The following is a 25406-nucleotide window of genomic DNA, read 5'->3' as shown; positions in this document are numbered from 1 at the left end:
ACGTTGGGTTGTGGAAGTAAGAGCTGTAAAAGTGCCAGTAGTAACTCGTGTTATACACAACTAACAAAATATCTGCAACATCCCAGTTATGGCCGTGCCAGATAAGCTGGCACACTTAGTTTAATTATTTTCTTAGTATATCTGCTAGAAATTTCACAATAATGTCTTTTAATCAAGGGTGCTATATCATTTAACACTATAAATTCAGTCCAACAGTAGGAAAGGGATTAGCAGAACTACAATATTATATAAACCAAAAGGGGTCAACTGTAACTAAAATTTCATTCTTAGTTTTGAGAACCAACAAATCAACATAGCAAGGAAACAAAAATATCTGAAACATTCGCTGAAAAATGTATTACTTGGCCAACACTCTTAATCTTGCTAAACTGATTCAAAACAAAGCAAAACCAATACAGCTCAAAAGATGCGATTTGGCTTTCCCATGGTACTCTTCAGGTACAAGCACCTCACCTGTTTCACAGAAAGGAGGATAATAAACAATCATATATTTTATTCCACGCGAGCGATGATAGTCAAACTTCAGCTACATGCATTATACAGATTAGAGAGAACTAATTACCTACAGAACTTTCCCCAAACCCCCCAAGAAAAAAGGTCTCAAGTACAGATATGCTCACAATCAAAAACAAGATCAGCAACCACATGCCAAAAATATGCATAATCCAACTCACAAGCCAAAGTAGTTGCACAAGTCAAATACACATTTAGATTCAGCTAGTTGTTTTGTATGAGGACCATAATCACCCAAACCACCATTAGTTACTACCAGAACAAAGCCCAGGCCAACACTTTGGAAATTTGTTTTCAGCTAAAACAATCCAGAATCCAAGGCTCAAGAAGACCGAAGCTGCCAGTATGTGATCGAGAAACTAGACACAGATGAACTTACATTTTGCCAATTCTTTTTGAGTAATGAGACAAGAAAGTTGACACTCATTTGGACATTCTGGAAGATCTGCTTCTCCTCCATATCACAATTACCCACAGCAACACCCATACAAAGAACCTTCTTAAGCTGGAATTTCACTGTTGCTTTAGTCTCATTAACTTTTGACTCCAAAGATTCCTGATGAGTCACAAGCGTGGGGAACTTTCCTGCATTTTTTGATGAACTTGTCAGGCAACTAAACATTCTGCAATAATCCACATTATCCGCTTGCGGAGAAAAAAAGACAAATTATTGAAAATCTTAATTGACCTGTCTCAAACAGTCATGCCCTTTTAAAAGTTGATTCTGGAAAAAGCCAGTAAATAAATATCAAGATACATACCTGCCTTGTTTAGACCAGGGCCCAGAAGACGAGGAATCTGCTTGATGACTGCTTCAGAGGCTAAGAAAGCATGATACTTCTTTGCCAGCTTCTTCACCAATTTCTTGTTCTTATTGAGTTTCTTCAACCCTTCAACATCCATATATTCCAGACCAATCTTCTCTGCCTGTAGAGAGGACAAGGAAGTCATGTTAACATGTTGAAAATTCTTTCATCTAATAGTCTCCAAAGTGGGATCATACAAAACACAGAAACACATCACAAGGAGGTAATTGCAGCATTAAGAAAACCCCACATGTTGCTCAAACATAATATGCTTCTTAGACATATTAAACAAATATCCACTAGTTTTCCTTTTGAGAATATTCAGCCTAAGAAGCCATACAGCTGAAGAAAAATGTTGAAATCAATGTCATCAGAGTGAAGTATTCTTGTGAAACATACAATTCTCATGTCAATATTTTATGTTGGATCTGTGACACATGGGATGCTGAAACTCTAAAAATTTCACCAAACATTTGCTCCCTGAAATTTCTTTAACAGAACTACTAGAAATGACTCTTAAATCCCAAATGACCTACTCCAAGAACATTAACAGCAGAGGGGGAACAAGACACCTAAGGTGGTGAACCAACATCGAGTCAGCAGAAAGCTGGAATAGCGCAATAAGATGAAATAAAATTCTCTATTATGTAACACCAATCAAAGAATGTGATTCTCATGGCCAATCCCAAGAGGTAATAGCTGAGACTCAGCTCCCCAAGGCGATAGGATATGAGAATGCCACCTTGAATAGCAGGATCCTCCCAGTAAAGGGAGTCTCAACTGCTGCACAATCAAACTGGCTTGATCTGTGACGATTTAGCTTGAGTTTTGCAACCATTGAGTTGACTGCCCCAAATCATTGTAAATCGTCACCAGAACTCAAAAAAACCAATTTCGTTCACGTTAGAAAAGATCGGAACACAATGGATGTACCTCTTCAACATGCTGAGCATCACCAAGCATGCAAACCTTCATCTTGGGTCGAGGAATGTGTGGTAATTTAACAGAGCCACTGAAACGCTTGTCCTTCTGGGGATCATAGTTCTTCAAACCAATCTGAAGCTCAATAGTCTCGGTGAAGTTACGCTTTTTATCACCCTTAGCTTCGGTCATAATTACGCCAATGGCCTCTCTAACAGCATCACTCTGTAGCTTGCTGCAAACAAACAAATACGCCATTACATTACATAGGATCAGAAAAGCGCTTTTTTGCACACACACACACACATATATATATCCTTGTTCACTACAACAACCAGACTGGGAAATAATTAAGTGGACTAGTTTAGGCCAGCCCGAAAATACCAAGAGACAAGATTTCCAAGAAACTCCAATAAACAAGGCATATAAAATTAGGTTACCAAGCAGACGGTTTCAATAATTTAAACAGTCCCACCAGAGACTGTTAATACTTATTTGTCATGTTAACACGGAGATGCCCGCAAAGCATCACTCTCTATAGAACAGCACCTTTTCCGAAAAATCCAGATAATCAACAAGACAAAAGAATATTGAAGCAAAAAACTCAAGAATATCCTTGTTTGCAACTGACACTGGATACACATGATCAAGCAAGCAAGTCAGAGACTCGAGTCAAATCAGTGACACACATCTAAGATAGAACAAAGAGAAGGAAACTTCCGTCTAACAATTAGATTAAATTGGAGAAACAACGGGAAAAATGCTTGTGAAAAGAGAAACAAGTCATACCTCATGGTGAGAAATTCTGTCTCGTCTTGCCTAGGCGATTATCCTGCCAACATCAAAACAATCAAAGAATAAATGGAAACACATCGGCCAAGTTGAACTGACGTATACTCGAAGAACTGAGAGAGGGGAGAGAGGAAGAAGCCCTGCAAAGGAGGGGAAAGAGAGAGATAGGGATGGAGTAGCAGACCTGAATGGTGGGGGAGTTCTGCAAGAGCCGACTAGCAGAGAGTAGAGCGGCGAGGCGAGGGTGGGAATTTATTTGTAGGGTTTTCAGGGACAATGGATATGTACATGTGTTCTAGGGTTTTCAGCATACCCATCAGTGGGTTGGGTACGGGCCAAAATTGAAGCTGAAACCCATTTTAATGTAAATGTTCCGAATTCAACCCGTGTATCCAACAGTCTTACATTTGATCTTTCGGATTCGAATTCAACGAGTGCCAAATATGGGTCTAGTTGACTTTTATAATATGTATCTATATTTTATAATTATTAATTTATTGTATAATAAGTATTAATAAATAAATAATAATATTATTATAAATATTATTGAATTAATAATTATATATTTTTATAATCATTAATTTATTTAAATGAATACAAATTAAAATACTATATTTTGTATTCAATTCATTTTTTCATTAAAAAGAACCAGAATTCGGGTTGAATAGGCGGAGTTATATTTGTATTTATACATAAAAAATTTATGGGTTCAAATCGAACTTGAATCTAAACCCGGATCATTAACAGAGCCCACTGTCAGGGACACCCGTGGCAGCAACTTTGGGTTGGATCCACATATAGTCCAACTTGGCCCAAATAATGCTTTATTTGGTCTGCATTTAAAAGTAGGTCGAAAAAATTCACGGCTCTAAAGAGGCCCAGCATAGAAGTATGCCAAACTAATTGCTCACACTTTTAATTCTGGGCCTAGAATGTCTGTACGTCAATTGCATAATTAATCTCTTGTCTTACTTTTTGTGTCATTTTTTAATATATTATTATTTTTATTTCATAAATATTATATTTTAATTCTTTTTATTCATTTAAAATTCAACAACTGTTAATTGAGTAATACACATAACTTAATAAACTCAAAAATAGAAACATATAAAAAATAAGATTTTTATGAAAAAAATACAACAGTTTCAAAAAAGTAATATATAATAGAAAATTAAAAATATAGTAAAGTTTCAAAAAAGTAATATATAATAGAAAAGTAAATACAACGGTTTCAAAAAAATAATATATAATATAAAATAAAAAATATAGTAAAAATTCATTTTTATATGTTTTGATTTTTCGAGTTTGTTAAATTATGTGTGTTACTCAGTTAATAATTATTGGATTTTAAGAAAAATAAAAAAGAACTAAATTATATGTTTATGAAGAAGAAACAGCAATATAATAAAAAAAAGAACAGAGAGTAGTACATGAAATGAGATAGAAGATCCGTTGCATATCAAGTATACTCTTGAATTGTGCAAAGAAGAGACTTGACATATACATGACTACATGGTTGATAAGAAATAAATATTTTTGTTTAGGTTTTTGCTTTTGTGGAAAAATTTTGTCTAGATTTTTCAAAGAATATTTTCTTGACTTATTTTCTAACCATAGTTTTATCTTACATTCATCACATCTTAAAAAATTGCTAAAATATATTTTTCATTTATAAAACTTCTAAAAGGAACAAAAATTGCAATCAACACGTGTTCTTAGTGTACAAGCAAACCACGAAATTCCAAGACAAAGTAGACTAATTATGGCCTAAGTTTGTCCAACTTGAAAATTCAAACGGAATTATAATAAATATGAAACCCTAGATTTAAAAGCTCCCACTTAAAATTTTTTTTTTTGAAATTTCAAACAAAAACCGCTTAACTTAGATACATGGAAGAAAACAAGAGAAAATTTGGATAACAACTCTAATTGAGGGCACATTCAAGCTCTTATGTCATAGTTTATTCTGTGCTCATTTTGTTTAATTGAATTGAAAGAGATGGTAATGATTTCACTAATATATGAGTTATTAGTTAAGAAGCGAAATCAAATTAAAAAAAAATATGTTAAAGCATAAGGAATGAAATTATAAAAAATTAAATAGATGTATGATCCGTGACTATTACGGAGACTGACTCTAAACATAGAAGGAAGAGGGAAAGGGAAGGCTTAAGAGTCGGTTAATTTCGTTGGATCAGAAATTATTGAAGGTACTTAAATGTGTTTAAAATTTTTGAATTGCCCAAGATAATATAATACTTCCTCCCTTTTTTTATAACTGATGTTTAAGAAATTTACTCTTAAGTATTTTTATCTGTCGTTGTATTATCCCCATGCAGCATTAATTATTTTTTTCACAATTTTATCATTTTATCTCTCTTTACCAATACAGGGCTCTTAATTACTACTCCTAGTAATTATTACTTTTCTCTTTACTTTTGACCTAGTAAAACAGTACCATTTAATACTCTAGTGAGAGAAAACATGAGTGAATTGGATAATTAATGAGGGTACAAAAGGAAAGTAGTGTATAGATTTAAACAATGAAAAATTTTTCTTAATTGGTGTGCAAAATCTTAAATGTCAGTTATAAAATAAAGGGAGGGAGTACCTGCCAGCAATACGTGAGTACTTAGAAGCGCAGAGCCGTCAAAATCGAATCCTATGGGTGGATTTGTCGTAGAAAATGCAATTATCTGTTGGCCGGCATTGATCTGGGGGCGTCAAAAGTCCAATAATATTAATAATAGTAATTCATATGTTAAAAGTAAAACTTGCTCTAAGGATTTGGCACGAGTTCACCACACTTCCCCCGAGCTCCCCCGCCCCCACAAAGCCAATCCCCGATTTCTAACATTTCAGGGCATCACTTGCGGCAGCGCGTGATATTCACCTGTCAACTCCGGCTGCTATTCAACGAACATTCGGCCCTCGCCAACGACTGGATTGTTGGAAGGCCACTCATCTCCGATGAGCTTAGTGGACGAGAGCTTCGAGCTGAAGGAACTTCAGGTGTTGGAGGGCCACGCTGATAGGGTTTGGAGTGTCGCTTGGAAACCTGCCACTGGCTTCGACGGGGTCCCTGCAGTGCTCGCCTCCTGCAGCGGCGATAAAACCGTCCGGGTTTGGGAACAGAGTCCTTCCTCCGGTTCTTTCCAGTGCAAGGTTTCATTTTAAGTTGTTCATCAATTGGTGCTCTGTGTTGAGATATACTAGTATTTGGAGTTAAGCTTTATCCTGCCGGTGCTAACTGCTAATATATCAGGATTTGGTACTTTATTTCGTTATGTTTTATTTCCATACCTGTGGAACTGTCAATCGACTTACCATTGAGTATTACTTTGAATTGAAAATATGAGGGAGAAGCTCTGTAATTGGATGTGTTTAATTGAGTATTGGATTTAGGATCGTTGAATGTGATTTTACGCAGGCAGTCCTGGAGGAGACGCACACTAGGACGGTTAGATCGTGTGCCTGGTCTCCATCTGGAAAACTATTAGCAACTGCAAGTTTTGATGCCACCACTGCTGTATGGGAGCACGTTGGCGATGATTATGAATGTGTTTCCACTTTGGAGGTAGTTTTTCATTCATGATTTCCTTTGATGCACATAGCTTCATTTGTCAATCCAGGATCTTTAGTGATCACTAGCTGAAGCAATTAATGAATGTTGCTAAAAACAAATTATTCATATGGAACTTATTTGGATCTGTCAATCCTTTGGTTTTTCAATATGCAGGGTCATGAAAATGAAGTAAAGAGCATTTCTTGGAATGCATCCGGCTCGCTGCTCGCTACTTGTGGGCGAGACAAGTCAGTATGGATATGGGAAGTTTTGCCTGGTAATGAATTTGAGTGTGTTTCTGTGTTGCAAGGACATACACAAGATGTTAAAATGGTTCAGTGGCATCCAAACATGGACATTCTGTTCTCTTGCAGCTATGATAACACTATTAAGGTACATATGACATATTCACACATCTGGTACTAAAAAATATTCCGCTCGGCTAACAACAATTTTCATATCTTTGTTCTAGTTGTAATCTAGCACGTGCACTTTAGGATTTTTAGACAAGTGCTGTATGGAATATTTTATACTTGACAACCTATTTAGCTTTTGTGGCCTCATAACATGCATTAATTTTGCAGGTTTGGGCGGAGGATGGTGATGATGATTGGCATTGTGTTCAAACATTAGCAGAAGCTAACAAGTATATATTACATTTTTTTAAATGTTTGAGATGTTTTTGTACACATGAATGTTGTTTTCCAGTAGGCTGTTATGAAAATCCACGTCAATTATAGTAGGAGAAAGAAGTTGGAATGAGTACAATAGTGTGTTCTTTCTGTTCGTGTGGTATTAGTGTGCATTTCGATACTTTAAACCTGGAAGAAAAGTTTTTTCAATTCAAACAGGTAGTGAAATGCTATAACTTGGATGTCCCATTTTAATTTAGTTATTGGTTGACTGATCTGCAGTATTGGTTATATGAAGTAAAACATTTTCAACTATTTTGTTTTTAGTTTTGACGCTTCTTTGCCTGTATTGCAAGTTTTCTATATTCAACTTTAGCTGTATCATATATTGTGTCTTCCTTTGAAGTCAATCTTGTGTCAGATTTCACAAAGCTTGTAAAGTTTGAATTTTGTTGATGTATGCTTGAGATTGTTAGATGTGTTAAAATCTTATGCATCTAGATTGCTGGCTTTTCAGTGGACACACATCTACGGTCTGGGCTCTATCCTTTAATGCAACTGGAGACAAAATGGCCACTTGTAGGTATGCATCTCCTTTGTGGCTTTTTATGATTTTGCTTTCTACGATATGCCTGTTAATCTTCCAAATAACTTAGATCTGGATACGTCTTGGATCCTGATTATGCACTGGGAATGACAACGATAGCTTTTTCTAAGGGAATCGATGGGAATTAATTGTTTTTGCAGCGATGATCTTACCTTGAAAATATGGGGAAGCGACCTCTTGACGATTCAGTCTGGAAATGGGTCTGCGCCTTGGTAAGTTTTGTCGAGCCTTATAGTTTAAAATTTTGTGTTACCTTTTCTTTTTAGGAGTAATTTGATAAATTCATTGGTTGTTAAGAGTAAAAGTTGAGAAAGTGGTAGGAGCCTTTTGCATTGGATTTACTTGATATTCTTCGGCTCATCGACTTCCCTTGATTTCTTGGATTTTTTCCCCAAATTTTATACCTAGTATACTTTCTACATTGTTTTTGCGCTATTTGGACTTAATAGTGATGTTTATATTCCCATCCGTTAGAGTATTTGAGGCATTAAGTTGCTTTATGCATCACACTTTTTTCTGATCTCCGAAAGACAGTATATCAAGACACTAGTAGTTTGGAACATGGCTTCTTGACCATCTTTAATGAGTTGAAATATAGGTGGTTGAATTGATGATACTTATGATATACTTGATAGAAGTTTTAAGATATAGTAAGGATGCAATCGGTGGTAAGGACATAGAAGTTTATCCTGTGGATACATCTAATTTCAACTATTGCTACTAGTTTTCTTTAATCTCATTTAAGTAATTGTGCTTGAAACAACCTGAATTTGGTCCTTAGTACTATCTCAATGTTTCATAGTTTTCAAAGTTTTGCAAGTTATAAAACACCTACCCAACAATTAGAGTCAGCTTGTTTGTCAAATACCAGCTGATAAGAGTTTTTATTTGCTCTTGCAGGAAACACATCTGCACTCTGTCTGGTTATCATGATCGAACTATATTTTCAGTCCATTGGTCAAGGTAGCGAAACTTTGTCCTTTAGTCAGTTAATATGCTGACTTTTATTCAATCGTTTCTTCCTCCTTTCCTCATATTTCTTGTGCAAACTTTTCCTTCAAATAAACTATAATTCATACAGCTTGATGGTCTATGCTTGTAGGGAAGGAATAATTGCTAGTGGAGCAGCTGATGATGCTATACGTTTATTTGCTGAGGATGGAGATGGTTTGGTACTTAACAACCCATCTCATAATGGATGTGATCTAGAGTTCTTCGTTGTTAGTGGTCTACTGTTTGCATGTGTATTCCAAGGGAGTACTTTTTATTCTTTAGTGGATATTCTGCAGATTAGTCACTTGGTATATGTCCAAAGAAATGATATCTGTAACAACCCATCTCAATATGTCCCTCCCCCCCCCCCCCCCCCTCAAAAAAAAAAAAAAATGAAGGACCCAAGACAAAAAAGTTTCACTTTGTATGTATGCATTAGTCATTTCAGTCTAACAAAGATTTCCTACACACATTACAATTGCTCAGTGGTTTCAGATGGTGCAGTTTCCATATGGGTTTTTGACCATGAATTTGCAAAAGGGTGTTCTAGAGTCACTCCTAAATATGTTCTAAATTTGTGAAAATTTTGCATACATCTTTTATCAAAGCCTCTGCTTCCATAAGTTCACACCTATTTGTCTTTGTTCTGCCACAGGTTGATGAACCTAAGTACCATTTGCTTCTGAAGAAGGACAAAGCTCATGATATGGATGTAAATTCTGTGCAATGGAGCTCTGCGGTAAAAGCATAAACAAATATTTCAATCCTTCTATGTGAAGTAGAAACTTACCCTCTTATCTTTTTCTTAGATAGCAGTATGTCTGTGGACACGTGGTAAAACTTGAGTTTTGCTGGCTTTTGTCTGCCTGACACAGTGAATAAATTCTAAATCCTTAGCCAGCCAGGTTCTTTGCAGGCACATTTTGAAATGCATCATAGACACCACCCACCTGAAACACAAAGTTCGTGCTACTTGATTACATGCTTTTAGTGCCTTCATGTGGCATGCTTGCCAATTTTATTCTCCTAGTATGATGTAATTGTCAACAAATGAAGTCAGTCTCCACAAATGCTGGCATTTTTTGGTGCAGCACGTCTGATTATTCATTAGTTTTACTTGCTTGTGAGAGCAAAAGAACGAAGGAGGAAATGATTGGGATTCTGAACAGATTCTGAACGTGTGTTGCCATTGCTTTGAGCTGCTTGTTTGACAAATTTCATCCTGATCTGCTATTCTAGGGCTCTCAGTGATGTCTACAGAAATTGTTTTACCTGCACCCGTTTGGGGAGGAGGGGGGGGAGTGTTACACATGAGAAGTTATTGGTTAAGAACATTGCTTTCTACTGTGTCTACCATGTCACTGAAGGCACATTTCAATCTTAACATCTTTCTAGTTGAAAGTTAGTAATGCTTCCCGTTTGCCTTGCTAAACTTGACAGGGAAACAGGCTTCTTGCTTCTGCAAGTGATGACGGGACGATCAAGATATGGGAGTTGATTTCCCTGGCAGGGGACCAGAAACCTCCACTATAATATCACTAGTTAATTTGATCGGTTGTGGATTTTTCCCGCATGTGGTGGAGATATCATCCGTGAGACGCAATTCTTGAACCAAAAATAGTTTTTCGTATAAATTTTGGGGTGGCTTGTTAAAAAAGTCATGTAGAAGTACAGTGGAGTTTACAGAGTATTGATGCTGCTAAATTTTCTCATCTTCAGTTTGTCTCTCCGTTTACGATGTAATATCCTTGATAGAACTTTATACCAGCGAAGCATAAACATTCTTGCCCAGTATTTTGAGCAACAGTTTGAAATATTTAAACGACTGGGTATGAAGCTGCTCGAAACGATAATTTCCAACACTTGAGCATCATTCTTGCCCCAATACGATGATGTAATCTTCTTCCGGTTAGGGCTGCAAACGAGTCGAGTTGAGTCGAGTTTTGAACTAATCGAACTGAGTCTCGACTAAATTTTATCGAGATCGACGAGTCGGCAATTTTCGAGTTCGAGCTCGACTTGAATCAAGTCGAGCCGAGCTCAAAAAAAAATAAAAAATAAATATTTTATTTTAAAAAAATAAATAAAATAATATTTTTTTTGAATAAATAATAAAATATTAAGAATATATATGTAATTTTACTATAAAAATAAAAAATAAAAAATATATATATATAATATACGTAATTTTATTATTAAATAAAAATAAAAATAAAAAATATATATATATACTCAAACTCGCGAGTTTGCTCGCGAGTTAACGAGTTTAATATTCTTAGCTCGAGCTTGATTCGAGCCACTTGCGAGCGGTTCGATTCGTTTCCAACCCTACATTATAGTGGAAGCGGAGCCGATGTTGGCTGTACTAGTACGGTAAAAGTTCCTTTGACCTGTGCAACCATATATTGTACGCCTTTCATGGGGACTAAATTTTCCCCGTCCTTGAACAATCGTCAAGGAAGCACCTGACTTGATATTTACAGTCTCTACATAAGCGACTTTTCTTTACAGTCTTGGAATGGTTGGACGGACCCAGCTTAATCCTCATGGCCCCCTTCGAAGCTCTCAAACGAGAGGCAAGAATCTGGACATCTTTCAAAATAAGTGAAGGACAAGCGGAATGCATCTCGCCTAATCAACGGTCCCGCTGGTAACTTCCTTTTTTTTCTTTCAGTAGGCTACCCCCCACACCCCAAGAAAGGAAAAAAAGAAGAGTAACGGCGCCAGTAACTTGCACATGAGCAAGATAGAAGAGCCTTTTGACGCGAATAACGATTGACACCAATCTCTTCAAGTAAATTATCCTGACTCGTGTAGTCGCATGAGATGAAGAGATTGAACTTATTATAAGAGCTATAGTAAACTCTCTTGATGGGAAAATAATTTTCAAAAACTGCTTGTTTAAGTAATATCTGCCTTGGAAAATAAAATTATATCGGAGGAGAGAGAAATATTTCGGCTACTTGCCAGACCGGTTCAGTTAAGTTTTTTTTTTTTTTTTTTTTTTTGTGCACAAGAAAACGGTATCAGGTTTGCCAATTACCATGCTGCAATAATTCATGAATCTCCATTACCTAAATCATGCTGGATAATCATCAATTCAATGGGTTGCAACTGATATCATAGAGCTACGCAATCTACTAATTGAGAATTAATTCACATATGCAGAGGATTGTTGCCATGATATGAAGATAAAAAAAAAAAAAAAAAGGGTCAAAATAGAACTCATCTGTTGAAATTAATAGTAAAAACTAACAACGGTTCTCTATTCTTATTCTGCTTGAATTGGCTCTTCTTCCTTCTTCAACCAATGCAGCCCGAGCCGACATTATACTACTATTCATTACGGAAGCATCAAAGGCACTGCAGTCAATCCAATCCTTTAGTAGCTCCTCTTGACCCCATATATCCGGAATCCAAACTCGACCCGCAACTTCAATCCGATGTCTCTTCAGTCTTTCCCGGCCGGTAACCACGGTCGACACCTCAGCTTCGTTTGTCGTCCTCAAGTTTTCAACTAATGGAGTTAGAACAGCTGCAGACGGCTGTAATTTTGCTGCTCCATCATCTTTGGGTTGATGTTTTGCGTCTTTGACAGTAGTGTTTTTTGACGTTAGCCGTGGCTGATGACGTTTAAACTCATCATTAGTTCCACAACGTGGCTTGACCGACTTGATTTGTTCATCGCAGGATGCGGTCTCGTGATTAGCTTTCTTGAACTCCTGCAGGAGTAGCACATCAACTGAGACGGTGGCATCTCGAGCAGAATCATAAGAATTCTGGAGGGTCATGCTAGCACTGCTACTTGGACGTTCTCTTTTCATATAAAAATGGAAAAAATTATTCTTGTGTGTGTGTGTGATGCCAATTGCCAATCGAGTGTTGGGGATAACATTTACATGAAGCCTTTACTACGTGGGAAGCAATGGGAATATAGTAATAAAGAAGCAACTACTAGTACTAGTAGATAGAAACTAGAAAGCAAATGGGTGGGGGTGCTCGCTTACACGTCCTAGCAAAATGTTTCTTTATGTATGGCATGGGACAAATGTACGTGTCTTTTCCGATGTAGATTCCAAATTGTGTGGCTTACTTCAAGCTTGAGAATCCCCCCAGAAAAGAGAAGGAAAAAGAGAGGCTGTGAGGGGGAGTTTGATACCTTCGATTGATTTTTGGAGGGTTGTGAGGTTGATGTTGATTTGGCAATTTAATTTTCCCTGGGGATATAATCAATGATAAAAATGTGATTTTTAGATGTTGCTGGCCAATGACTGTAGGGATTTTGATTCAGGAAGGGAATTTCGTTTCAGCTACAATTTGTACCAATCATTAATTCCAGACGGAGACAACTTTGGATTTGGAAGAAGGTTAGCCAGATATTTCTGTCATGCAAAACTTGGCGGCTTTCGTTCTTACTTTGCAAAATATTTTTGCATTGGCATAAATTTTTGAGTCCTTTCCTCTGGTTTATAAAATTGCAGGTTACCTGCATGAGCAAGTTTTCCATTTTGTTTTGGGTTTTTCATAGTTTGCCTGTCAGCCGTCACAATCAATGGAGGAGGAGACGAGGGTTGGGTTTACATTGACATATATATGAAATGCAGGGAGATAAATGCATGCAACAATAAGAACCAAAAACCTGCCACCGAATGAGACTTGAGAGGGATGAAGAGATCGCAGGAAAGGTCCAAAGAGGGAGAGACCACACACAGCTGCAAACAAGGCCATTACTACTGGCATTTACTCGTGCCCAATGGTTTGGTTTGTGTGTACATGTTATTTCAAGATTTCATTGTCGCATTAATTTCACGAAAAGAAAGTTCTCTCCATTTTTCTTTTCTTTTCTTTTCCTTTGAGGTATCATATTATTGTGTTTATACTATATTCAAAGCAAATTTTTATGGTACCTGGAAAATGGAGTTTCAAGCGATTTGACAAGCTGAGATTTTTTGGTTCAGAAATGGTGACGTGCAAGGTGATTAATATCCTGAATTTAATTTTACACGGCCATAGCTTAAATTCAAATAAAAGGACTATTGGCAATCATTTATTTTTTAGAATTGTAGTGGGGCGGGGTGACTTTGAGAAGGGCAAAAAACTAGTAATACATACTAGAGAATAAAAAAAAAAACTAGTAAGGACGGAATCAAAATAATTGGACTTCTTGTTGAAACTCAAACTGTGCGTTTAATGAGAATTCTCAAGTTAAGAAACTACACATTAATAAAGTTTTTGTCACTTGAGAAAGGACCAGGTCAACAAAAAATGAAAAAAAAAAAAAAAGCGCAAATTAATAAGTTTGTCACCAGAGATCTTATTCTTGTCACTTGAGAAAGGATCAGGTTGACGAAGAAAAAGAAGCAAGCAAAAGGATACAAAGTTGTAAAAGTTATTTTTGATTGAAATATAATTCAGAGGTCGAAAGACTATAAGCTATTGAACTCAAAGGCTAGAGACTTATAGCTAATCAGCCGGGACAATTATGGGGTATAACTTGCATGATGACAAAGTTCTTCTCCTCCTCCAATAATACTTCGTTGAAGCCTGCGGACTCCACCATTCGCTTCAGTGTCTAATTGTCTCTGATTAATGTATATTCTGTAACAGTATGTCTTATCATGACTGAGTTTCAACTGCATCCTCAGCAAGCAGCACTGCATCTTATTTCACTTCCCAGCTTATATATATACCTCTATATATCAAATCCAAAGCCGTTTCCTTTGGCTACAGATTGGTTCTTTTCATCTTCGACTCTCTTCGACTTTCCGTTCCCTGCATTAGTAACGTACCCCGCCTTGTGTTGCGGGTTTCGCTGTCCCCAGTACTACTAGCGCCTTGGTTTCTGCCGAAAAGAAAATAATAATGATCATGATAGCACCATGATCTCTTGCAAAGCCTGCACAATCCGTTGTGTCAAGTTCATTAGCTAGTATGATTACTTGAGAATATAAACATGTATTCTTATATTGTAGGTATGAATAAACTTATAACTACAAATGATTTTCTAGTCCTAATTAGCTCATTAGTTCATGTGAGCATCAAAATTTGTATATCTAACAAACTCTGAAAACATTTAACTCCATTTTGGTTCATATATAAACTTATCGCGGTGTCCTAATTGAAGAATCAAAAGTCAACCACTGTAATTCATTTACGATTGTAGTATATGTAACTATGTATATATATATAGGAATAATATTATGGGCCCAAACAGACAATAAAAAAAAGGGATTATTATCACTTTACCCCATTAACGTTTGGTGTTACTATCAATTTCTCCCTTAACGTTATCTTTTAGTCACTTTACCTCCAAGACTAACGGTCAAACATAACCGAGTTTATTAATTAAAGTGAAGAGACATGTTTAACTATTAAATTTATTATCACTTTGCCCCCATAAAATATAATTTCATTATCAATTTACCCCATAGAGTTATTTTTTAGCCAATTTATCCTACTATTAAACTAACTTAGCAAGTTTAAAAACTTTAGAGGAAAATACCCTCCTCTTTGCATAATAAAAATAATAAAAAATTTAGAGTGACTCTTCTCATTTTTTCGTATCAAGAAAAAAAAAAGTCAAAGTATTAATTTCTTTCTTCTTGACAGTCTCATTAATATTGAAAAAAATAGAAAGATGGAGAGGGGGAGGAGGAGAGGGATCGAGAGAGCTAGGAACTAAAGTGATTGTATCACTATAATCTAAACGAATAAAGTGATAATAACAATGTAGTAATGCTATAAAATAAAAAGATATTTTTGTCCAAAATTTCTTAACATGTTGAGTTGAATTACTTATGAGGGTAAAGTGACTAAAAGATAACGTTAGGGGCTAAACTGATAGTAGTGATATAGTTTAATAGGATAAAATGATAGTAACCCAAAAAAAAAAACACACGGTAAGTCATGATATTCACATAAATTTTTTAACTTCTTACACAACTTTTGAATATATTTTAGATCAAATGAGAAGCAAAATACACGAGACATAATCGAAATATGCAAGAAACTAGAAGGGTATTGAATTTCATTACCATAACATGGATACATCTTTCTACCGTATGTCTCAACTAAAAATTTAGTTCATGGGTCAAGCAGTGAAAAGGAAGGATGGAGAGTGGCAAGTGGTGAGGGCGGAGGCAACTCCTTGTCTTGCGGATCCGACTTCTGTGCGAGCAAAGACCCAATACTGCACAATGGGGTAGAGATACCTAACAATTCAAAACTATGGCCCCACTCTCTCTTGAAACTTGAAAGCACAACCATGCGCAGGTTGTAACTTGTAAGAGCCCGTCAAAAACAAGAGGCGGGTGCGTCCAGACTGTTTTGAGGCTTTCCTAGGATTCCTCTGAACCAATTTTTTTGTAAACCTATGGAATGGCACACGACCAAATGTCAGATGTATTGTAGCCGAATTGGGTAGCGATACCCTGAATTCCGTAAAACGCAATGCAACAGATGAAGTGAAGGAAGACCTTGGCTCAGCACTTGTAACCATGAATAGGACACAAGTTAAAATTGCCCTTGCACGTCCTTTTCCCCCTAATCTAGTAATCTTATCCCCCCTGGGCGGCCGGCCACAAGCGTATTCTGTTACGCTTAGAACTCGGGATGGCCACTAATCAGTCCTGCTGCTATTTGCTACTTTGGGGTCATCATTCATCGTAATCACTAGCAGTCAGTCAAGTCTTGTGTGCGAAAAACAGGATCAAAAAAATTTTGTGAACGTAATCTGTAAAATTACGGCAAGAAAGGTTGGTCTCAGCAGAATGGCAACGAGAAACCACCTATTGCGAGAAGCAATATCTTAAAAAGGAAACCCAAAAATAAGAAACCACTCCACAACACTGCTCACCAGGGGTATGAACTCTGAAAGACTAATGCTAATTCCACTGCAATCGTCAACATATATGCACAAGTTCATCTACGGCGATAAAAACAAGTATACTGTACAATAGTCCGCTGGCCTGGACAATAGATGATACCCGTCGTCGTCATTGTCTACCTCCCCATTATTCTTGAAGAGAGCACAGTGTATTTATTATTCTTGAAGGATTGCATACGATGCTTCCCTGTGGAAATTTGCCATTGAACACATTACCCCAATCCTGTACATACAAAAACTTTGCTGAATACTCCCATAACTGAGGATGTAGTCTCGACAAAACAGTGTAGTTCAACATGAAGATTGTGTGACAAGAAAGGCAAAAAACAAAAAGCTGACTTAAGCTCTTGGGTAGCGAGAACGGCCTTTCTTTCTTAAAAATTCAGGGATCTCCACAGAACCACCTTCCAGGAAGGATGATGGTCGTCGATTCATTCCAAGACCTGCATCTCCTTGTGCCATCTGACCTGCCTGTATGTGGACCAAAGGTCAAACAAGCTTTCAAAAAAGAAACGGTCATCACAACAGAGAATGAAACCAGGAGCACATAAGAACAGCGTTTTTTTTATTTTCCCCACTTTGTTGGGGGCAGCAAGAGTGCTGTGGGTACAGCTAAAGCATGATAAATACCTGAAGAGGTCTCCCCTCACTTTCTTCTTGGCGTTTAAATCCCGTAGCAATTAGGGTTATACTAACCTGAATGAGCAGAAATTACAAAATTCAAAGCTCCACGTGAAAAACAAATGATAATGCTGGAATTAAAGCATCTGCTCTAAACAAAAATGATCCATCACCAATGAATGGTATCAATTTTGAGTGAAAACCGATGCAGATCAATCTATTATAACATTAAGAAGTGGTAATATAAAGGATTTGTCAAACAATTAATGTAACACCTTACAAAAGCGTTGCCGAGTCAATTTTTTTTCCTCTTTTACTTTGTTCTGTGAATTAAAGATCTTTCGCTGCAAATTCTATATTTCAATCTTCCAATTAAAGACAATTAAGGAGAACTTATTCTACTTATCTCTTACTTTTTGGAAATACAGAAAAATAAAGATGCAAAAAACTGTTTCTTAAAGTTTAAAAAAAAAAACACAACCAAAAGGACAGTATTTCTTTTTCTCGTGGGAAGAACTTGGGAGAAGAATGACAGAAAAAGCTTAAGGGCAGATGCTAACATGGCAAGCAATGAAAGCAAAATCCCCTTAATTTTTGCATTAAGTGCAGTCAATACACTAAGCCAAACAAGTCAAATCAGGGCTGAATTATAGTTGTTCCTTTGCCTGAAATTGTTTTATATCCTACCAAGTGAGTTGAATAGGAGAGTAAGTGATATCATAGATGAACATTAAACAGGGGCATGTGAAGAAAGAACCCCCTTTCAAACTTTGATAATGGGAGACATGACATGAGTGAGGATTTGTTTACGACATTTGTTCTGAAGGACAAACCAATTATTGGCAAAAGACTGTTACACAATACACTGAAACAGTAACTACGAATTTAACAGAATACCAGTGGCAAGATTTGTGCTGCTTGTGCAGAGATAGTAAGTGACTTACTTGACCGCCTAGTGATGGATCAATAACAGCTCCAAAGATTAAATTGGCACTTGGATCCACAAGGTCATATATGACCTCTGCAGCAGCATTTACCTATTACAAAGCCAGGAAACACTAATGACGTGAACAAAGAATTTTAGAACTAGATCAAACAAAAGACAACTATTTAGTGACGCCAACATACACAAATGGGCGGATTACATAACCTGTGTGAAGAAGTTAGAAGGCATATAGACTACAATGGAAATCCTAAACTTGACCCCAAAGTATTAAGTTCAGTATGCCAGTTATTCTCAGAAATCTTCAACGTTTCAACATCAAGAACTGTGTCACCATCACCCAAAACCTTCATTTTGTCATAATATTGATGATACAGGGGCCACTTAAGCACCCAAATAGCAGTTTCCCCATAAAAGCCTCGTTGTCCAGAAGAAAGGGATATAAGTACAAAAACAACACAATTCAGTTTGTGTAGAGAGAGAAAGTCCACAAACAATGAATGTTAAAAACCACTTCAAGCAAAAATTTTAACTATTTTATGAGATATGGGCTGCATTTTTATTCATGTAAAACAGAACAGGCACCAAATAGCAGAGGTTCCTGTCTCCTTCAAAAGTAAATCCTTTGTTTCCAAAAGAGAGATAATCTTGATAGTAAATTAGTGTAAAATATCTTCATCAGTTCCTCTGTAGCAAACCAAGCACACGCTCACACACATCAGAGAAAGAATTACATACCTCAAACAATGTCAAATCGCTGCCACCAGTAATATTCCACACAATACCAGTAGCCCTCTCTATCCCGATATCTAACAATGGAGATTGAATAGCATTCAATGCAGCATCCCTAGCCCTTGTCTTCCCTGCACAGTTAAATATCCAGAATGTGAGTTACTCTGGATCCTATAAGTTAGGACCTCAATCACCATACCCTAATACAAAACATTCAAATGAGAAAAACATAGAAAAGAAGAACAAAGAAAGAAAGTGAACAAACTTTTGATTTGAATTAACAGGGAGATGACAATAGTCAAAATGCTGATTCAAGTTATTTTCCAAATAATGTCATTTTTACGATGAAGCACTTTTTTTCAGATATTCACCAGTCATTTCCATGGAACTGAGCAATGAGTACGAAAGGTGAAATCATAGCTTAGTATAAGAAACACCAAGGAGTTTACTAAGAAACCAGTTTAGGGGACGGTGGTCTCAAAAATGATGGTCACAAAGACAAGAGAAGCATGGATGCTTCTTGAGACACACTTCGTCAATTCAGCAGCTTATAGAAAGTACCTGTTGCAGTCCCAATGCCCATCAATGAAGAACCAGCATTAGCCATAATGGCACGCACATCAGCAAAATCCACATTCACCAGCCCAGGAATCTGCATTGACCACAACTTATCACAAATTCTATAAGAAAAGTATCTTGTAATAAAAACTGAAAGCGATGGTGAAAAAGAAATTAAACTAATTTGTTACTGAGTACAGTAGCTTACAAAACTTGGTGAATTCATAGTTCACAGTCATGCGCTGTACCATTCAGCATCAGTTACAAAGCCTTAAATTTATATGTATAGAATGTCCATGTGACAGCCACACACACACCTAAATTCTATATTTCATATGTTCCACTGTAGCATTTCACATCGATTGGTGCAACTTTACATATTGAACCAAAGAGTGCAACTTTACACATTGATTGGTTCAATTATGAAGTGTTTTAACAACCATGAATCATGAAAGAGTGCAAAGAATTTTAAATATGGAGTTTGAGGTGGGAGAAAGAGTGCGTGAATGAGGTTCGCTTCCACACTTGCATGCTAGAAAGGTACTCACAAGGTAGAAGTATATATAATATACAGTTATAACTGAAACATATTACGCTTTTATAATACATTTCTAGCCTAGTTTCACCTGCATTATTGCGTGAGATTGATCATCCTTCAAGAAAATTGGAAGAATTAGCTAAAGCAAATACTCAATCACTGAGTTTTACTAATTGATCAAAACTGATGGAACATACAAGAACCACCATCCACCTATAAGACAGAAATCCCAAAGAGTAGATAATTGCATAGACCTTCTTTAACTTCTACCACAAGAGTTGGTCATCTAGGAAGAGTTCATATATTCAATCTCCAACACAACTTAGTATTCAAGTATATGTGCATGAGAAATAAGCTAGGTGGAGTAGGCTGCTTAATATAAGCAGTGTCAACTATATTAGCTAGATATAATGGATGAGCCTTTAGACACGTTGAATTCAATACCGTGATTATGTCCGAGATACCACGGACTCCTTGTCGAAGAATATCATCAGCCAAGTTAAATGCTTCTGTTACTGGTGTAGATGGGGAGACTGCTGTCAGTAATTTGTCATTTGGAATAACAATCAGTGTATCAACATTCTCTCTCAAAGCTGCAATCCCTTCTTGTGCTTGAACGGCTCTTCTACGGCCCTCGAAGGAGAAAGGAGTTGTAACAATGCCTACTGTCAAGATACCCATTGCTTTAGCAATTCCAGCAATTACAGGAGCCCCACCAGTCCCAGTTCCTCCACCCATTCCAGCCTGTAGAGGTCCATGTGAAGTCCAACATGAGATTATAAAACAATTGGCTAACACAAAAATTAAAAATACTAAATATTAGCATACATGTATCAGATGAAATAGCATTGCCTTTCACACCATTTAGTAGAGTTTAACAGGAACTTAAATTTTACTAGTGTCTGAGCACAGATTGGAAGCACAATATGTTAAAAACAAAAAATCAACAATCTGTTGCTACTACAGAAATGTATGCTTTGATATTCTGGAAGCACAATATGTTAAAACAAAAAATCAACAATCTGTTCCTACTACAGAAACGTAGGCTTCGATATATCTTTTCATCATCTTTGTTAATGAACACCTTCACTACAGTTTCTTTGAACTGATAGAGAAAATTGCAGAAACACGAGTATATGCCTAACTGTAAAAGTATCCACCCCAGAAAATAACTTGGCAAAAGAGAAGTAGAACTTACCGTGACAAAAACCATGTCTGAACCGTAAACTGCATCTTCAATTGCTTCTTTGCTTTCTTTAGCAGCATTCATCCCAATATCCGGGTTCCCACCAGCTCCAAGTCCCCTGGTAAGCTCTTGACCAATTTGCAAGCGTTGCTCAGGAAAAACAGGTGACATCCTCATGGCTTGGACATCTGTGTTAACAATCCAGAACTCTACACCCTTCATAGAGCTCTCAATCATTCGATTGACAGCATTTGACCCGCCACCTCCAACACCAATAACTTTTATCTTTGCCTCATTGTAATTGTTTGAGCCCGAAGTATCTCTCAAACTCTCTGTAACACTTCCACTTGAGCTATCCTGCCGAGGGTTGGCTATGGTGGTGTTCCCCTCACCCCTAAGCATCGAAATTTCTGGGTGCAAATTCAGAAATGGATCCTTGCTCTGAAATTGGCTGACACTATGAGAGTTTGTTGAACACTTAATCTGAGTGCAAATTGGACTACCCCTTTGGCAAACATTCAAAAAGCCAATCTTTTCATCGGGCGTTTTCAGCGGGCCTACTTTTCCTCCAAGAACGGTCAAAACCCCCATTGACCTTCGAGCATCGTAACGCGTAAAACAAGTCGATGTGCAGGTAGCCATACCAGAAAACCCCAAAATACTATATGCAACTTAGATAGAATTTAAGCCAAATTGCAGAATCCTACAATTTGCAGTCCAGTATATCCTTTTAGCTCATGTTTAATTGTAAAATGCAGCCAGAGAGCTCTCAACAATCATAACCTAAACCAATACTTAATAAACGAAAACTTCAACAAGATAAACAAGTAAAGAACCTCAGCAGAGCAGAAAGAAAGAGGAAAAAGCCAACGCTAATTTGTAACGTATGTTTCCAAGATCATTTACATTATAATGCAACAGATAGTGATGATTTTCGAAATGTGTTAAGATGTTATTCCAGACAGCATAAACATGAACCCTTCCCGGGCTCCTTGGCGCAAGAAAGACAGTAGCTTTAAACCAATTTAAAAGAAGACAAATTACAATGGGGCAAGAAATTGCAGCAACACTTGACACCAAAAAAAAAAAAAAGGATAGGCCCTAAAACATCAAGAATCCGAAGGAAACAGAAGCGGGAAAGAGAAAAATGAGCTTTGGGTATGATAACGAGACATCGATATACTGGAAACAAAGGAGTTTTATTTTTTGAGATGGAGAGAGAGGTAGAGGGAGAGAGAGAGAGAGACCTGAGACAGTCAGCGCCGCACTTGTAAACCGCAGTGGCAATGGTTGAAGCATTTACTGGAAAAGCAGAGGTTTTTGCTTTGAGAGAAGGGAGGCAGCAAATGTCAGGGGAGCTGGGGTTTTGGGATTTTGGTTAATCACTTAATTCTTTTCCTTCTATGTATACCACTGGTTAGTTTAGACTTTTAGTACCGCTAATTTCTACGGCCTATGCTCTGCTACCGTACGCGAGGGTTGGCAGGGCAGGTGGAGACGGGCTGGGGAGAGAAAGTAGTAGCACTAAAAGCGCTCGTCCTATTTTCTTTTCCCTTTCTCTTTTGGGGTTTAGTATTTATCTTTTACAGCTACCTCCTAACAAACCAAGCAAGATTTAAGCCATATTCCTGTTAAACTAAAAAAAAAAAAGGCTATAAAAGCTATAAACTCTCACATTGAAGAAAGAGATAACAGTCTGAGTTGTGTTGGTGATGATTGACCATTGAAAAAATATCCAAGAAATTGGGGGGGGGGGGGGGGGGGGGTTTAAGGGATAATTTTAGAAACCTCCCCTGAGGTTTCTGACAGTCTCACTAACCTTCCCTGAACTTTACAAAACATCAGCTACCTCCCCTAAAACTAAGTAGAGTGTATCAAATCTCACCCAATTCAAATGCACAAACAATTTTAAATATATATATCAGGAGAGAGAAAAACACTTCATCCCACATCTGCCCTCAAGATTATCATTAGTGACTTAGGGCTTGTTTGGCACTTGAATTTTTTACCAAGTTTGTCTGCTACAAATTTTTTTAAAACTTTAATTACAGTAATCTCAAAAACTTTATCAAAATTTTTAAACTATACATTTCAAAATATTCAAAAATTTACATACTTCAAAAATTTTGTTAAAAACTTCATCAGTAAGTTACAGTAAAATTTTAGACAAACACCCAAAAAACTCACTTGCCAAACGGGGCCTTAATTTTGTTAAACAGTATAAACCATCTAATAATAATGAAATTTCAGGGGATGTATCTGAAATTGATGGAAAATGCAAGGTGCCTATTGCATTTTGGAAGGTAGAAACCAATACCTCTTTGTGCACAGCTAAACCAACGATAAAGAGTAAATAATAGTTAAGTTGGTTGATCATTAGCTATTAGTTTTGCATCTAAATTATAGTTAAGTTGGTTAATCATTCGTATTACTCATTTAACTAATTCTGTCAAAATATATCATAAGTTATTAGGGTATATCTATCAATTCATCATCAATGATATCACAAATAGGGCCCAATAACCTGACAGAAGAGGTATTTGATATTTTATAAAGTTCAGGAGAGGTGAGTGAGACTCTCAGAAACCTCATGGAAGGTTTCTGAAATTATCCCTTTTTTTAATTCCTGCCATTTTCACACTCAGTGCACAAAACAAAATGCACAGTGTGTCAATCCATCAATCAAAATTGACTCCGCTCATGTGTCACATGGGCTCGATGGTATATAGCCACCACATAGTCCCTTATCGCACTGACTTTTAACCGATTGGCTGGCTTCAATTTCCTCTTGTTTCTTTTTTAAAAAAAAAAAAAATTATTTTGAAGCATCCTCTCTCGTTTCTCTCGTACTTAAGCCAGTGCAACAATTATTATAATATTAGGATTACTCTTCACCCTTCAACTATTTTCAAATCTCACTTTATTTCTCTAGAGTTTTTCCATTTTTTACTTTAAACTTCTAAATTTTACAATCGACTACTAACTTTAGTTTGGCAAATTGATGGATGAGCCATCCAATTATGCATACAAGGACCTTTTGAACCCCACTCTTATTTTTTCCTTAAAATGCCTTTTTTTTTTGGTCAAAAAATGTGTCACAATGGGCATATTTTCTACCCCAACTAAAGTTAATAACAGCTCTATTTTTTAATAAAAGAAATTAAGAGAGAAAGTTCCATTAAGTTTTTGACTACTCGAAAAGAATCAAAATTTTGTTACCTTTTGATGGAAAGGGAAAAAAAATGTGCTACTTGGCACATCTCCTGGTAGGAAAAAAAATGGCAATTTTAGAAGAAAATTAAGGTGATGATTGAAAGGTTCTTTCTGCCGACTATGGGCCATCTGAACCCTATTTCAATTTGTCATAAAACAGTGAAATGTAATGGATTGTTCAAAGTTAGAACTTCAAGGTGGTATATTATGGAAGTAAAAAAGTTTAGGGTAAGAAAGTAAGATTTGAGAATAATTGAGAGCTGTAAAGCGCAATTAACGCCTTCCGTTATGATATCTTTAAAAATGGTTGTTTTATGTGACAAAACACGGAAATTTTGTCGTGATTCGTGAAATCATAGGCCGCAATTTGTTTTTGCTCCACCACTAGTTTACGCTTTTGTTTTTTTAACACTTTCCTCCAATGCTAACATCTTTTGGACGTAACAATTGATATTTGGGTCTACATTGATATGAAAAATATATATTTCTCTTTCTCAGTTCACTTATTTATGCTATGGGAAAATTCTACGGTAGAGGCCCTCCATCGCATCCTTAACGATAGCAGTGGTTCATATGTTAGATTCTGAAATTGTTACAATCTGATGATCGAAAATATATATTTTTTACCATCTAACGACAAATTTAATTCGAAGGTGTGAAATTGTAGAATCTCCTTATGCCATATTCGAAAAGTCTTCAAACAACAATGGTTAATGGAAATTTTTCATATTTTTAACGGAGAAGTTTGAAAAATAACCAAATTATAAAAACAAAAAACCTATTAATGTGCAAAGGAAACTGCTTGAGAGACATTCAAATATTAACCAAGAAAAACCAAAATTTTGAGGAAAACATCATACAAATAGTCCCTCAAATGTTA

At 36.6% G+C, this 25406-nt stretch overlaps 3 protein-coding genes across 6 annotated transcripts; 1 reads left to right on the top strand and 2 right to left on the bottom strand.

The window, feature by feature from the left end:
* Positions 1–227: 227 nt before the first annotated feature.
* Positions 228–3378, bottom strand: LOC113693841 (large ribosomal subunit protein uL1x). The gene is made up of 6 exons (XM_027212578.2): positions 3238–3378; positions 3051–3093; positions 2274–2496; positions 1296–1461; positions 914–1119; positions 228–474 (listed from the first exon to the last, which is right to left on the bottom strand). Exons 2-6 carry the CDS (start codon positions 3053–3055, stop codon positions 421–423), a joined length of 654 nt encoding a protein of 217 aa, XP_027068379.1. The 5' UTR covers positions 3056–3093; positions 3238–3378; the 3' UTR covers positions 228–420.
* Positions 3379–5829: 2451 nt separating this feature from the next.
* On the top strand, positions 5830–10641 carry LOC113693820 (protein CIA1-like). 3 transcript variants are annotated; one of them, XM_027212545.2, is made up of 10 exons: positions 5830–6218; positions 6484–6630; positions 6793–7011; positions 7203–7264; positions 7768–7833; positions 7998–8069; positions 8758–8820; positions 8960–9029; positions 9506–9589; positions 10291–10641. In XM_027212545.2, exons 1-10 carry the CDS (start codon positions 6024–6026, stop codon positions 10381–10383), a joined length of 1071 nt encoding a protein of 356 aa, XP_027068346.1. In that variant the 5' UTR covers positions 5830–6023; the 3' UTR covers positions 10384–10641. The 3 variants fall into 3 exon arrangements, with proteins under 3 accessions (XP_027068346.1, XP_071908422.1, XP_071908423.1); XM_072052321.1 differs by having other exon boundaries at positions 5876–6218; positions 8960–9077; XM_072052322.1 differs by lacking the exon at positions 10291–10641 and having other exon boundaries at positions 5876–6218; positions 8960–9024; positions 9506–9547.
* A 5926-nt stretch (positions 10642–16567) lies between these two features.
* On the bottom strand, positions 16568–22872 carry LOC113691600 (cell division protein FtsZ homolog 2-2, chloroplastic-like). 2 transcript variants are annotated; one of them, XM_072052317.1, is made up of 9 exons: positions 22561–22872; positions 21326–22096; positions 20572–20871; positions 19593–19683; positions 19038–19162; positions 18301–18393; positions 17366–17431; positions 17075–17206; positions 16568–16958 (listed from the first exon to the last, which is right to left on the bottom strand). In XM_072052317.1, exons 2-8 carry the CDS (start codon positions 21953–21955, stop codon positions 17075–17077), a joined length of 1437 nt encoding a protein of 478 aa, XP_071908418.1. In that variant the 5' UTR covers positions 21956–22096; positions 22561–22872; the 3' UTR covers positions 16568–16958. The 2 variants fall into 2 exon arrangements, with proteins under 2 accessions (XP_071908418.1, XP_027065615.1); XM_027209814.2 differs by having other exon boundaries at positions 21326–22016; positions 22561–22871.
* Between the last annotated feature and the right edge of the window lie 2534 nt (positions 22873–25406).

The sequence above is a fragment of the Coffea arabica genome, chromosome 6c (genome assembly GCF_036785885.1).
Source record: "Coffea arabica cultivar ET-39 chromosome 6c, Coffea Arabica ET-39 HiFi, whole genome shotgun sequence".
Classification (NCBI taxonomy): Eukaryota; Viridiplantae; Streptophyta; class Magnoliopsida; order Gentianales; family Rubiaceae; genus Coffea; species Coffea arabica.
The sequence above is the reverse complement of the archived record's forward strand: the minus strand, read 5'-3'. Positions and strand labels throughout refer to the sequence as shown.

Coding starts and splice junctions, on each gene's coding strand:
- LOC113691600 (XM_072052317.1), bottom strand. CDS start 21,955: ATGGCTACCTGCACATCGACTTGTTTTACGCGTTACGATGCTCGAAGG. Junction 18,394..19,037: donor GCGATTTGACATTGTTTGAG/GTATGTAATTCT, acceptor GCTTTGTAATAG/GTAAATGCTGCTGCAGAGGT. Junction 17,432..18,300: donor ATCCATCACTAGGCGGTCAA/GTAAGTCACTTA, acceptor CTGCTCATTCAG/GTTAGTATAACCCTAATTGC.
- LOC113693841 (XM_027212578.2), bottom strand. Junction 1,462..2,273: donor ATGCTCAGCATGTTGAAGAG/GTACATCCATTG, acceptor TCCTCTCTACAG/GCAGAGAAGATTGGTCTGGA. Junction 475..913: donor TCAAAAAGAATTGGCAAAAT/GTAAGTTCATCT, acceptor TCTGTGAAACAG/GTGAGGTGCTTGTACCTGAA.
- LOC113693820 (XM_072052321.1), top strand. CDS start 6,024: ATGAGCTTAGTGGACGAGAGCTTCGAGCTGAAGGAACTTCAGGTGTTG. Junction 7,834..7,997: donor GACAAAATGGCCACTTGTAG/GTATGCATCTCC, acceptor TTGTTTTTGCAG/CGATGATCTTACCTTGAAAA. Junction 9,078..9,505: donor GTGATCTAGAGTTCTTCGTT/GTTAGTGGTCTA, acceptor GTTCTGCCACAG/GTTGATGAACCTAAGTACCA.